Source organism: Topomyia yanbarensis, chromosome 2 (genome assembly GCF_030247195.1).
Source record: "Topomyia yanbarensis strain Yona2022 chromosome 2, ASM3024719v1, whole genome shotgun sequence".
NCBI lineage: Eukaryota > Metazoa > Arthropoda > Insecta > Diptera > Culicidae > Topomyia > Topomyia yanbarensis.
Window position 1 is genome coordinate 436,908,762 of NC_080671.1, and position 15,293 is coordinate 436,924,054.

Consider the following 15,293-nt stretch of genomic DNA (forward strand, 5'->3'; position numbering starts at 1 on the left):
CCAGAAGAAACAACTCCAATAACAGTAGGGGACGTGGAAATTATCGTGGTCGAAATGAAGTAAATTTGGCTAACGCTATAGATACTGCAAATAAACAGGCAGCGCCAAAAAACCATCTCAAACAACAACAAAACTGAAGCATGGTTTTCTGGCATCACTGGTCCTTGCTTTGTTGTACCGGTATCGAATTGACAGATGCAACAGTTTAGCTGTCATGTTGACAGACGAAGAAATGCATCGCGAACGATAGAACCGTCAGAGGACTGAAACATGGGTAAACATGTATAGCAGAAGGAGGAAAGCAATAAAAAAGAACCATTTGAAGGTGAAGTAGATAGTGTACAAGTAAGCAGTGAAGTAAAACTATAAAAAATACACAATAGATCAGAATCTTGAAAGGTTAACGTATGAATACCCTGGCACAAATATAATCGTTAGAAATGTATTCTTCCGCCTTGTATATCCACTTGAGAAAGCATCGCCTACTGCACCAACTAATAACATGTTGTCATTAGTAACATCAGCAACAAATTGTCTCCCCACCATCTTTCGAACATTGAACGCATGACCGTTCACCTATAAAGGTTTGTAACTTGTAACAGCACGGAGAAAGGTATTCCAGCATCGAACGGCTTAATAGACGTACAACCCAGCAGTAGCAGAGGCGAAGCAGTACATCACCCAGCCAATCCAGCAAACGGCGAGCGAACGGGGCGATTCTCGCGTAGTAAGCGAGTCAACTAGTTGCCACTAGCAACAGGAGCACCGAAAAAGCATACCGTACCCAGCGAGCAACCGGATTAGTGTGCGTGCAGTGATCATTTGCTATGGAAGGTCAGCAATCTGGAGTTTCATTTCCGCCGTAGCAAATTAATGAAGCAACCAGAAATCACGACAGACGAGAACAAGATTCAAAACACGTAAGTTTGTAAAATAAAATAAAACAGTGAATTAAGTCAATAAATTTATGACTAGATAAGTGGAGATAAACACTGGATACGTACGAACGCATGTAAAAGCACAGACAAGAAACGTCGCAGCCCGCGAGGTAGTTCTTGAAAACGTAAGAGCAACAAGATACACAAAATCAGAAGAGTAGAAACTGATTTGGCGTTTATTAAATTCCTTGGCATTCTTTTTATCGGCAAACGACCGCTATGGTCCCATATAGTTTCCATTGCAACCCCTGGTTACACTCTTTTGGTCGGCGCTAAAATTTTAATAAAAATTAAAACCGTTGGTATCATTATTAGTAATTCGCAAAGTAGTGATTTGGAGTAATTGTTTTGTATACCAGTTTTCAGATTCGAATGTTTCTAGAAGACAAGCATGACGCTTTAACAGATATTACAGAATCCGAACACAAAACACATGTCGCTTCATAGTTATCTGCCACGATGCAATAATATATGAAGACGAAACAACAATCGAGAGCGAACTTAAAGAATAGGGAAGTGTAAATCACAATAAACAATCGTAAAAATCGCTTATCTAAATGTACTACCCAGATCTGGCTACCCGAGACGAAAAAGATAATATAAATACCTATCATCGGTCATAATAAAAAATCATGCACAGACGAGCAAAAATGCTACTACTGGGGCAAATATGCTCAGTAAAACCTATGCTAGTAACAGCCGAAATGCATTAAGTGCAATGAAAATGGCCATAATTCGATGAGCAATAAATGCCCAAAATGAACCAACGAAGTAGACATCATCATTTAAAAATCGACTATAAAAATTATTCACCAAAGCCCGCAAAATTCTAAACGAAAGAAAGAAACAGAACTACGGAGAACCGGTTAACAAAAGCACAAAGGAAACATTCTACCCAGAAATAAAAAAAGAGTAAAACAGATCAACGAATTAACCGAACATCTTGATGTTAGCATTAAAAGTGAAAAAGAAGCAAACGAAATCGTCAAGAAACTTCAAGAACAAATAAACTGCATGAATACCATACTGGAAAAGGTCCTAAAAGCTTACAACGAAGAAAAAACAGCGCGAAGAAGAGCTGAAAAAGTACACGACTCGATCGCCAATCACACATCCTGTAAGATAGTCCTATCAACCGAAAACAAAACTAAGCATGGTGTTCTGGCATCACTGCCCGTTGCACCCGTGTCGAACTGACAGATGCAACAAATTAGCTGTCAGACTGACAGACGAATAAGTACACGCTCGTAAAAAGTTACTCAGATTCTGAGTACTTTTAACTCAGTTTTAAATGATGTTCGTAAACGTCAAAAATTGAGTTGTCATGTATAATATCTCTGAGTAACTCTGACTCTATTTTTGGGTATTACACAAGAAACCGTTTTGGAGTTACCAAACGGAAAAGCCGTTTCTCGCCAAGTTAAAAATTCCAAGCGTCATCCGCCATTTTCCATTAGTAGGTACACGCTCGTTTAGTTATCGCTCATCACTTTTTCACAAATAAAAATTTGTTCAAATATTTATAATAGTTGAAGCTAGAGTTGTAGTGTGTAAAATACATTTTAATTGAAAGAGTGGATTTGAACAACCAGCATGCAGAAGATTTCGGAAGAGGTGGATGCTGAAACTGCAATGAAGTTGCGAGGTAATATTCACGTTATATTATATATATATATATATATATATATATATATATATATATATATATATATATATATATATATATATATATATATATATATATATATATATATATATATATATATATATATATATATATATATATATATATATATATATATATATATATATATATATATATATATATATATATATATATATATATATATATATATATATATATATATATATATATATATATATATATATATATATATATACTGGAAAAAAAGTGTAAGGTTTCAGGTTTCTCATGCCATGTGCCAAATTGTGGGAAGATGATTCCTGGACACGTGGATGAATTGAAGGAACACTTCCGGTTGGTACACAATTTGAACACCAGCAAAGCAGCCGCTCAACCTTTCCTTTGTTCAGAATGTGGTTCACTGTACCAGAGGTTTAAGAGCTTGAAACGGCACATAGAGAGTGTTCATCCACTAATTACAGAAAATTCTACAAATATTTCATACGACCATGACGCTGTTGAACAAATTCAAAATAATCATCCGGAAAATATGCTCGTAGATGATGATTATCTGTTGAGAATAACGAATACCATATTCTTTAAAACGGCGCCGTCGTTGGATGAAATTACTAAGAAAATTAGTAAATTCGCCACAGATTTGCGAAAAGATGTATCTCTTCCCGAGACAAAAATCAAAAAGTTCTTACAGGTTACCTCGAATCTTATAGAAGATTACGAGTGTTACATGTTGAATCTATTCAGAGAATTTTTGAAATCGAAGTCGATCCCATTAAACGATACCGACGCTTTGAAATTTATAAACGACGCATCTTTGGATGGAATTTTTGCAGACGTAGCTTCTCCAAAAGACAACCTAGCATATTTGTCTGGAGTTGCGGGTTGTGCTGTGCCAAACCCTAGGGAAGAAGTCTTGGGAAGAACTAGAATCACTAAAACTGTCCCTGCGATTACCAAACTAGGCAAAAGAAAAAGTGTACAAATAGTGAAAGACGTTGCTCACTATATTCCACTAACCAGCATTTTAGCACTGGTTATGAAGAATCCCGGAGCTCGCAAGATGATAGCAGAAGAAGCAGTGAATGACGATATCTTGTGCGGTTTTAAAGATGGTCAACGTTTCAAAACACACCCGTTCCTGACACGGTTTCCCGATGCATTACGACTCTCGCTTCATCTGGACGATGTCGAATATCTGAACCCTTTGGGATCACGCAAATCAAAAAAAAAACTTACCAATTTCAGTGTTAAAATTGAGAATCTCCACCCCGCAATTAATTCATCCTCCAACAGGATATATCTAACGCTTACAGTTCGCTCAAGAGATGTAAAAAAATATGGCTACAATAACGTTATGAAACCGCTGATTCAAGATTTGCGTGAGCTTGAATCAGATGATGGTGTTGTAGTACAATATGGGAGTGAAAAGTTTACGATGAGGGCAGTTCTAGTGCATGTTTTGGGGGACACGCTGGCAATTCATGAAATTTTCGAGTTAATGGGGCCCCAATCAAGTCTATTCTGTAGAATGTGCTATGCGACGCGTACTGCACTTCATTGTGGAAACATTGGTGATACCTTCCCTCATCGCACTGAAGAAAGCATACAAGGTGATTTAAATGCTCTTCAAAGCGGAACTAAAACACCTTCACAATGCGGAATCATTCGAAAATCAGCACTCAATGAAGTTAAATATTTCAACATAGCGGAAAATAACACGTTTGATCCAATGCATGATCTTTTGGAAGGCGTCGTCATGGTCGTAATCAAATGTGTTTTGAACGAAGCTGTAAATATCCATAAAGTGATAACGATTAGTCAAGTCAACCAAATTATACAGCATTACGAATACGGTATAACTGAATCGGCTGATAAACCTACCGCTAATTTTACTTGCGAGAAGTTAAAAGCACGTGGACATGCTATTCCTCAGTCAGCTTCGCAATGTTGGCTTCTCCTTCGAGCATTCCCTTTTATGTTCAACCAGATTCTCGGATTTAATTCAAATTTATCATCATTGCTTAGAGCTCTCATGAAAATAACTTATTATAGTTTCTCCAATAAGCTAACATTGAATCAGATTAACGATCTGGAAAACGAAATCGAATGTTTTTACAAGTTGTTCAAATCCTGCTTCCCTGCCATCAACCCTACCAATAAATTCCATCACATCTCTCATTATCCCTACATAATTCGTCAGGATGGGCCAGTTGTTAATCATAGTTGCTTACGCTTCGAAGCGAAATTCAAGGAGTCGAAATCCCAAGCGAAGACATGCAACAATTTCATCAATTTAACAAACAGCTTTGCTAAGCGCCTGAATCTAGCACAGATAACCACTATTCTTGACCATTCATACGAAATTGGTACGGTAGATATCGTTTCGTCAAAGCACATACACAAAAAATCTCTAAATAATTTACTCCTGATCCGGGATCTACCAGATTCAATCAAATATATAAACCATATGAAAATAAATAACACAAGCTTTCGGCCGGGACTGATAGCGAAATACCAAGTATGCAACGAAATGTCCTATGGTTTGATAATAGATATATTGCAATCGGATAATCAAATTGTTTGCCTAATACAGCATCTCGAATGCGAATATTGTTTACAATACAACAGTTACAAACTCAAAACTGACAGTCAAGTTATTCGCATATCACACAAGAACTTGCAAACGAAAAAAACATACAACTTATGGAGTATATACGGAGATTCAGAAGAAAACTACTATATAAGTTTGAAATATGTAGATAGTTAGTAGGGAAATAAACTTGGAAATAAATTTATAATAAAATAAACAACAATCAAGAAGGTAGTGCAAACTACTTGAGATGTCACTTTAAACCTTTATATATACTTATTCGCTCTTTTCAGCCCAAAAAATAAACGATCAGAACCTAGTTCTGCTCAACGATGCCGACCTAGTTGAAATGGGGATAATCGAAAAAGGATCCCGTCTAACAATTCTTAACATAATAAAAAACTATAGTTCTGAAGCTAATCCGACCAAAGATAAAATTGATGAGACTTCCACTAATGTTCAAAATTTGGTAAACTTTCTACTATAATTACTGTAAGCGCTTGTCGTACTATACATATTTAACGTTTTCAGATTAACCGTTCGACATTCGAAGATGACGCAAAACTCCGAATGAAAATTTTGTATCCAATTTTGGATCAAGGGATCGTACCAGATAAGGACGGTTTAAATCATCTTACACGAGTCGCATGCAAGCAAATGGAGACTCAAATAATGGACGGTCAAAGGCAAGTAGAAAGTTTTATTTGTTACTCTACTAGTGCATCAAACTATGAACACTCCTTAAAGTGTGATAGAATGAATTGTTTACATTGAACCGCACGAGTCTCTCCGCTAGAGCAACCTTGCGGCGAAATGCGCAATGCCTATACATATTTATAGGGCTTACGGCCAATTTCTTTATCCTCGCTTAAATTTTAAACCGGGTTCACCAGTACGTTTAAACCTGGTTAAGACGTTAAGCGAGAATGAAGAAATCGGCCCTTAGTAGTCCTTCGAGCAAATATGCAGGTGATCTAACACTGTCTATGAGCAGAGAAAAGCAATGCCTTTCGTTGTGAAGCTTCTATTTCAAAAAACATCGTAGTCAATCAGTATCATGCATTATTACTTCATTGAGCCTATGAAACTATGAAGTATGCATAGTAATGAAGCACGGCCAAACAACTTCACTTCCGATTATAAATATAAAGAAATGTATGAAACACAATACAAACTGCTAGAGGAAAACACATAGTTATCAGTTCTTCGCATCCTGATTTCAATATTGACCATTCTTTTCACATCTTCAATCTGGTTCGATTTATAAACTTCGGCATAAGAACGTACATGCGTCTTTGACGGTGGTACTTAGAAAGCGTAATTCGTCATGTTCCGGCACAAAATTATAAAGACGACCGACGACGACGAATTATAATAACTTAAACATTTAAACCAACAGAATTTAATGGTATACAATTTCTGTTTATAGCGAGCGTGTTTATTTGTTTACATATACAGTTCAATCGTAAATCGACCAAAGGGTCTAACTAAGCCGCAATGTCGTTGAATCGAGCAACAGCGATGCCAGATTTACAGACTGTGGACAGATTTGCTGCACTGAGAAACAAAAATATGCAGAATTAGCATACTTTCATTCCCGTCTCTTTTGCTGTAATTTATTTTCATGCATTTTCTAGCATATACTTCTAGTAAATATTCAATGAGTGGATAGACCGAATACGTCCAATGCACAAAATTTGCAGCAGAAGAAATGAGAGGCAGATCAAAAAGTATGATATCGGTGATTAAAAAAAAGTTCTGCGTATGCCTGGTCCAGACATTTACAGACTTTTAAAACAGTAATAAACTGACCGATTTTCTTCAGAAAATAATAGATGTGTCCCAGCATGCAAAGAATTACGAATCAAATACCGTTCATACTTTTACCATTTAGATTTTTTTTAAGAAATTTAGAACTTAATCTTTCACGGAATCTTTTTGGTCTTTTTCGGAGTAACGAACCAATGATCTCTAAATGCGCAGGTATCCTTCTGTTGATCAACAGCATGCGGCAGCTGTTCAAATCGTAAAATTATTTCCACAACTTAGTAATACGCGAGTCACACCAACTGCTCCTGATGAGGTTTGTTATTCTATGCTTATTTAATTTCTCTAATATAATTATAATTATTTTCATGCTAGTCATTTTTCTTTTGGCGCAACGGAGGCAAGGAAAAGGGTGCTCATACTGGCATGATATTTCATCGCATCCGGAATGTCATCAAACAGCTACCTGCAGAAAAACATAAATATAATCGAGGAACTATGCCTGTAGAAGAGTCCGTTTCAACTGAACTTGTAGAGCGGGCTCAATTGCTCCGAGTAATGCTTGCATCGGCATCAGTAGCAGAACATATTTGTGATGAAATAGACCGATGCTTTCCAGTCCTCAAACTGTTATTAAAAGAAAAGAAACCCGTTAATGATATCTTGGATATGTTTCCACACCTGTGTTCATATGAAGGATTGGTGGTAACATGTTTATTTTTTATTATTTACTATTTCACTTTATGGTATTCACGGAACATATGAATATTTATATCATATCACTTTTTCTAGATTCGTCAAATGTTTGAGAGATTGTATCCTAACAGAACAGAAGGTCTCAAAATCGAGGATGTCTTCTCTCAGTGTCTATCTTATTCACCGTCCAGATTCTCTAGAGTAGAAGATGGTGAGATATATTTTTTTTTTAATTTAGCCCAAAGGTCTGTCATAAAATTTTAAATTTGTAAAACTATTCACAGATCACATTCGAGGATGCTTGAGAATAATTTCTCATATGCCAATTCGCGGACAAAAAAGAACGCTGGTAGGCTGTCCAACTGTAGGCGAAGAACATTCGGCTTCAATTTTAATTCGTTGGATTGGGGTAAATGCAATATAATATACATAAGGTTAGATGTAATGATTTTATATCATCATTAGGAGTGCTTAGATACATACGTGGCATCCCCCGCAACTGATTCCAAACTACACATGGTGTGCGTAGCAAGCCCGATGAAAAGAGGAAATTATGCCGTCATTTGTGAGAAAAAAGTTATATTCGAGACTAACAATTCTATTCATGCAGTGGAAATTTTATTCAAATGCCACGCAGTTCTCGGAGTGGAGGTGCCACCTAATTTTAGAATGTTTTGGGACTTTCTGGCATGTGCCATATATAATATAATTCCGCACAGTCAGAGGACAACTGTGAATAGACTCGTCCAGACTTTTATTGAAGTTTCCCGCGCACGTATTGACAACAAATAAAAGGACAACTTTTTTATACAATACTTACTAAAAACCATAAAATTTAATAAACAGAAGTTTCTTTAATTATTGTTGTAAAAATATTCCATAAGAAAAGAAAGACTGCATTGTGTTGTATCCAAAACAAAATTTTGACGGCCAATTTCTTCACTGGATGTAAACCGGTTTAGTTCCAGTTCAAATGCAACAATCGATCATGAACCAATTTAAATAGGAATCGGTTGTTGCATTTCTTCTTACAGAAACCATTCAGAATTGCAAGTCATAATCCGGATGTTTCTCAGTAAAGTTCAGTCAGAAATGAGCCGGAGTTCCGGCTGGCTCCAGTCAGTATTCCGGCTCCAGTGACACAACCTATTCTAACTAGAATCGGTTGTGTCACTGGAGCCGGAATACTGACTGGAAACAGCTGGAATTCCGGCTCATTTCCGGCTGAACTTTACTGGGTTTTAATGAAATATTGCACTCATAAATTGGGTAATATTCTACCCAAAAACTGAGGAATTACAACTGGCTTTGTTGTCTACTCAAAAATTGGGTAAGCTTCTGCTCATAATATGAGTAAAAATCGATCAATTTTTGGTTTTGTTGAAGTTCTACTGAACCCAAAATTTGAGTAATGTTCAACTCAAAGTCTGCGTAATAATTACTTAATTTTTGGTTTTGTTAAATTTGTACTGAACTCAAAATTTGAGCAATGTTGAACTCAAAATCTGAGTACTAGTGAAGCACTTTTGGGTTTAGTGTAGATAATATTGTACTCAAAAACCGAGTAATAATTACTCAGTTTTTGGTTCAGGCTGGCTTACTCAAATTTGAGTAACTCCGGAATTACTCAATTTAAGGGTTGTTCCACTTTATCTGGAAATGGGTGGGATTAAACTCATTTTTGAGTAACTTTTTACGAGCGTGTACATCGCGAACGATAGAACTGTCAGAGGACTGAAACATAGGCAAACATGTATAGCATAAGGAGGAAAGCAATAAAAAATAACATTTAAAAGTGAAATAGATAGAATACTTTGAAGTAGGAAGAAAGAGTTTGTGCGCAAATTAACTAGATTCGGATACATTTGTGGGCAGTTTTCAGATTTAACTGTACAGATGAAAACAAGATTCAGAACACGTAAGTTTTTGAAATAAAATAAAACAGTGAATTAAAACAATCAATTTATGACTATATAGGCGGAGAGAAACACTGGACGAGTACGAACGATACAGTTGAAATAAAAACGAAGTAAGTGAACGACCAGTTAGCGCTCAATTTTCAAGAGGAGTAGCTACCTTTTTGCTTTCGCTTTGAAGTCGTGCACGGGCTATTTAAAATTCCAAAGCCCTACATTCGTTCAACATCCGGGTCGTTTCGTCTAGTATCGTGATGAGATGTCGCGAAAACACGTTCCGCATCGATTATGCGCATCTTCCGTGGAAGCCATCTTACGAAGAGCTCCACAGCTTCTTTAATACGATTCTCGAGTTGCAGAAGGAGCAAATTGGTCGTATTCAGCCTAGCAGAAGCCTAGGGTGTGCCTTTGTTAAGGTCAGTGAGCTTTCGATAGCACAGACCATCGTTCAAGAACACGACAACAAACACGAAACAGAGATCACAATGCAGGATGGAGCAGTGGAAGTGAAACTATTTGATCCTTCCGAGGACTCTACCGACGAAAAAATCATCGAGTTTTTGCAAGCTTACGGTGATATACTATCGCTTTACGAAATGATGTGGGATGAAAGATACGCGTTCGGTGGTATCCCGACGCGTTCGGAATTTCAAGCACGTCCCCCAAAGGACAAAGAGTGCTCAGAATTGTATAAAAAACTACAAGAGTCAGCCCTAGGTGGCTACACGAACTGTAGCCGTAGGACTACACTACTTAATGTGAAATATTTTATTTCTTAGTATATTTGGATTAACAATAATTCAAATATATTTCTTCGTACAGTTTAAGTATAACCAATCAATATCGAACATTTGATTTGCAGTAGGCGATCGAATTCGATTAAACTTATTTGAGAAAATCTGAAGAAGGAAGACAGAAAACTGCGACCGAAAACCGAACTAATATCTGGAACTGAAGAATGTAAAATAGAAGTTAAGTAAATAGATTAGCAGCAGGTTAAAATGACTTTAACGATTCCACAGACTGGGGAGAGAAAAAATACAACACATTTTTGAAGAAGCTCCTAAGCTTATCAGATGTGACATTGACAACGCCTCACAACACGCCCTCAGATTCCTTCATATGTATAGCGGAGCGCTTCCTATCAAGGAAAGTACTTTGTATGCCACCTATCATGGGGTCTTTGGATGTGTCAAGGTTGATGGTCAATATATCATCCCGGATTCCGTAACTGATACCTCAGAGTCGACCAACAATGCCAATACTGCTGAAACTTTCGACCCTCAGACTGTTCCATTCGTATTCGAGCATTCGACAATCATATTACATCTTATTACATGGCGACCGTGACAGGAAGATCTCAAGAAGCGTTTCTAGAGTGACATTCGTTAAATAAATACAAAAACAAGATGAACGTTTAACTATACTCACAAGAAGTGTTTCTAGAGTGACGGTAACAAGTGGGAAACTGGAAGGATCGCGTCATGCCTATATCGTCGAACGGGCCCATTATTTTACGTCAGAGGTGCCACATACGTAACTGAAACGGAGAACTGGAAGTGACGAATTCATCATGCAGCTGACCACATCAATCAATAACCAAAGGTACAAATTTCTCATTTTTTTTATAACAGTGCTAGGGAAAAAGATTTTAGTATAGATTTTAGTGATTTAGTAGATTTGACCAGTTCTTCTCATCCAATGAAATAGTCGCTAATGCAACAAATAACGAGGCCGAAGACTAATCTGTGAAAATCGTAAGCCCCGGGAGGCCGAAAAACTAATCATAATTAGGACGAAAACTTGCTATAAACGGCTAAGATGGACGACGAAACTGTCCAAATTTTAAAGAATCAATTGGCCGCCCTAGAAGGGAGTCTGAAGAACGTTCTATCGAACCTTGAAAAGAATGCAAACGACCGACCGATTCGGTTGAACTGTGTTGCTATTAACTTTTTGAAATGTCCGGTAAGACCATCGATTCGTGAAGTGGAGCAATTGTTGAAGGTGAACATGAAGCTCAACGATGCAGAAGTTAATGCGGTGCAATTCCACCATTCACGTCATGCGATACTGATTATGTTCAAAAACATTAGACAAGCAGAATCATTTGCTTCGTAGAATAACTTGAAACATGTCTCCGAATGTAATGACATTTTATACAGCATCTCGACATAGATAGACAATGCCACTATTGAAGTTAAGCTACATGACCTGGCATCGCGTACTAAAACTTTCGCTATCAACCAACTCATATCACTGCAGCGCCCATAGTTTTCGGCCAGCATCAAGCTAAGCTGATATTTTGATGCACTCGCGCTTTCCAAGCCATATGCTTACGGGAAACGAATAAACACTTTGTTTAATTAAACACAGTTTGTTGCTGCTAGCAGCAGACGGCGACGCTGTTGTAGAAAGTAAAGGCCTCCGAGTATGAGTCATAATGAACTACTGATTCATCCAGCGGGGTCTTTACTCTCGCGAGCGTGGAAAGAATGTTTTGTTTAGGTCTGAGACTCTCTCAGAGTAAAGTCTACACAGACGATATGATAAAAGTCTTTTGTGTCAAATTGTAAGGAGTCAGTCGGTAGAAGATAATTGTGAGGAGCAGTGATACAACGAAAATAAAGTAATTCACGGTGATCATTCTGGGCCTAAGTTTCGAAGTCGTTCGTAGGATTAGCAGTGATACAACGAAAATAAAGTAATTCACGGTGATACAACTAATAAAGCAATTAATAAAGTAATTCATGCGTAACCGTGGAAAATAAAGCAATTCATCACAATACGGAGAAGTGAATACCGTTATAGAAGATACGTGTGCCTCTGAGAGGCCGAAAAGCTAATCAATCATAAGTCAGATATAAAAAGTGGCGACGAGGGATCTTTTTTGAGATACTCTAAGATTTGAATAGAAATTACAGTTGTTGGTTATCATAGTTTGAAGTTCTGTTTTCCAGAGTAAGAAGTTATTTAAAACAATAGTGCTGGATAGACAATATAAAGTCTTCATCCATCCTAGGATGTTACCTAATCGATTAAGTGTCATAGTTAGTAACCTGCAATGTGGCGACCGTGACAGAGTGTTGCATAGTAAAAGAAAGCGGTTTTTTTTCCCTTCTCTGAAGCACATTCAGTATTTTGAAAATTTTAAATATGCTTAGAATCAGTTCGGAACTGTTACGAGAATCCTCAAACGATGTGCGATTTTATGAACATAATCGAGTCTCGTAAGGATTATGTTACGCTTGAAAAGAATAGAATATTCCAATGGTAAGAGATTACTCAAAGATCTGGTTTTGATAAGCATCGTTACAGTTGAAACCTGGAAAATCCAACCAGCGATAATCGTTTTTTCTCTTGTTTAGTGCTAATCCATGATGTTGGAAGTAGTGCGCTGTATGGCGCATCATTCTATGACTACATTGCACTATTTCCGACTCGACTCCATTGTTTAGAACCAGAGAAAATACGATTGTCGCCGATTGGATTTTCCAGTTTTCAATTGCAACCAGAATAACCAAGAAACCAACCGATATGTTACGCTTAAAAATGAATTATGTAATTGATATTTTCTCAGTGTATGAGTAATATGTATGAATTATTTTCCGTGTAGCGAGCACTGTCAAATGACATGTAATTGGCGATTCTACGTTGAAACCGCTCACAGATAGCGCTGGAAGCAAAGTGTTGCTGATTTGATTCTGTTCTGTCATAGTGCATATATTTTCTGTCAACATTGGCAAAAAAATAACTTTTAAGCACCAAATCACCGATCAATTTGTTGATAATTGTTTATGAAAATGATGGAAAACCATCATTTTATAAGATGATGAGTAAACATCTTGCGAAAAGGTTGTAAAACATAGTGGTTTCTAATATTATTCGCAGAGCTATATGTGTGCTGTTCCAAAATGTAATTTGTTGAGCATCGTAGCCGCCGCAACATCATTTCCAGTTCCTCCTAAGTTAAGCTAAACCTTCATGAGATGGTGTAAATTCATGCAACTCTCCGGATCACGCGAGGAAAGAATATATCTGGTTAATAGGAAAGTGTCAGCTTTGTATCATACACAGCCGATCTTTCTCTCTGATAGTCTTCACTGAATCTCCTACGTAGTCCAAAATATGAAGGAGTTTGACATTGGTACTGATCGGGTCTCGGTTTCAAGTTGGAACTTTATTTATGGAACGATTTTTGATAACCACAATAATACCCCGAATACATTTCGAAGAAATGTATGAGCCAAATAGTTGCAAATGGCTGTTATTTCAGAATAATTGCAAATAAAACTAAATTTCTTACTCATTTCATTCATATCTTGGCAGTGGTAAGCTTTTTCCGAGAAGAAAATGAAGTTTTTGTTGTAGGCTACGACTCACTTGCGGGTGAAAAAAAGCAAACTGTATCACTTTACCAGTTCATGAGCTGAATCATAGGTGTCGCATGACTAATTTTGGTTTTGCCGCAAATCGCCAATAAAAGCATGCATAATGTTTTAGAATTTAGATTTAGTTATCACGCTCTGATCACTAGAAGGAAACTTCCTTTATTTTTATTTTATTGTGAAGATATGAGGAAGCCAGGAACGCACACTTGTTGCTAGGCACCGACTGACTTGTTTACATTGAGAAAAGAATGGATCTCGAAGTGAAAGTTCAAACGCACAAATGAGAGTTTTCGGACATTTTCCTTCGGTCATCTGCATAGTGACAGAAAATTGGAAGGTTTTTTTGTAAACAATTAATGTTTCGCGGGTGTTTTGTGCAGTGGTGTGTGATTAAAGTGCATTTGAAAAAGTGGAATAAATATGAAAAGAACAAGCTTCGAAAAGAAACCCTAAATGAAGAGGGGTGGTATTTTCGCACAAAATAAGAACTACAGATAGCATTCCGTCAAAAACTCGGGTTTATTGTATAGGAAAATGTTCAAGCTTCCTCAAGTAGCAGTTTCGTGGCACACCGGCAAGGTTAGTTGTTGACAAACGTTTTTTTATATGCTCATGTCAGATACGTGGTTAGACAGGGGAGAGGGATGTGTGTGGCGTAGGAGCTATGTTGTGACTCGCTTGAATAATGTCCTTAAATCAGATCGGAGTAAGTCGCAAAACATCAAAAAATGAGATAATGATAGCATTGGATATAGAATTTCTTCAGCTGCATTCGACTTTTGCCAGACTTAAAATATGTTTCAAAATGCAAGCATTATGGCAAAATGTATTTTCCATTATGTAGGGGATGCTGCGATTCAAACTTTACACTCGTTTTTATCGAAATCAATAAATTGTTAGTCCGGTCTGACCTAACACCTACCACTTCCAGTCAGAATCCACTGGATAAAAGCCTACAAGTGTTTAGGCTAAAGACTTCTTGTGTGGCTGGCAGTTGTCTATTTTGAACGAAAAAGAAAAAATTCTCGACGATCTGGTCGTAAATTACCAAGAAACCTCATCAGGGTTGATTCAATATCTGATTTTTACAATTGACCAAAATCGCAAAAAAACCCTAGCTACAATCAGAATTTGTAAATTGAAGTTCAAATTTAGTTCAGTCACTGTCATCACGTAAGATACGTACTTTATGTGCATCTAAGATGTGCATGCTCTCGCCTCAGCCCAACCTTTTCGCCGCATACTGTCAAATGCGCTTTCGCTCACGAAAGAGGAACAGATCAGTCCAAAGAAGAAAAAAAAACGAACAACGCCACATTCATCCGATGCAGT

The 15,293-nt window shown here is 37.2% G+C and overlaps 2 protein-coding genes across 2 annotated transcripts in view; one reads left to right on the plus strand and one right to left on the minus strand.

Moving 5' to 3' along the window:
* The window catches only part of LOC131685555 (glycerol kinase), a 515,121-nt gene that overhangs the window by 169,284 nt on the left and 330,544 nt on the right, over nt 1-15,293 (minus strand). The window lies entirely within an intron of this gene.
* LOC131685556 (uncharacterized) lies at nt 7,615-8,493 on the plus strand. Its single transcript, XM_058969367.1, has 4 exons — nt 7,615-7,663; nt 7,751-7,865; nt 7,939-8,063; nt 8,120-8,493. The coding sequence occupies exons 1-4, from the start codon at nt 7,628-7,630 to the stop codon at nt 8,444-8,446; spliced, it is 603 nt and encodes a 200-aa protein (XP_058825350.1). The 5' UTR covers nt 7,615-7,627; the 3' UTR covers nt 8,447-8,493.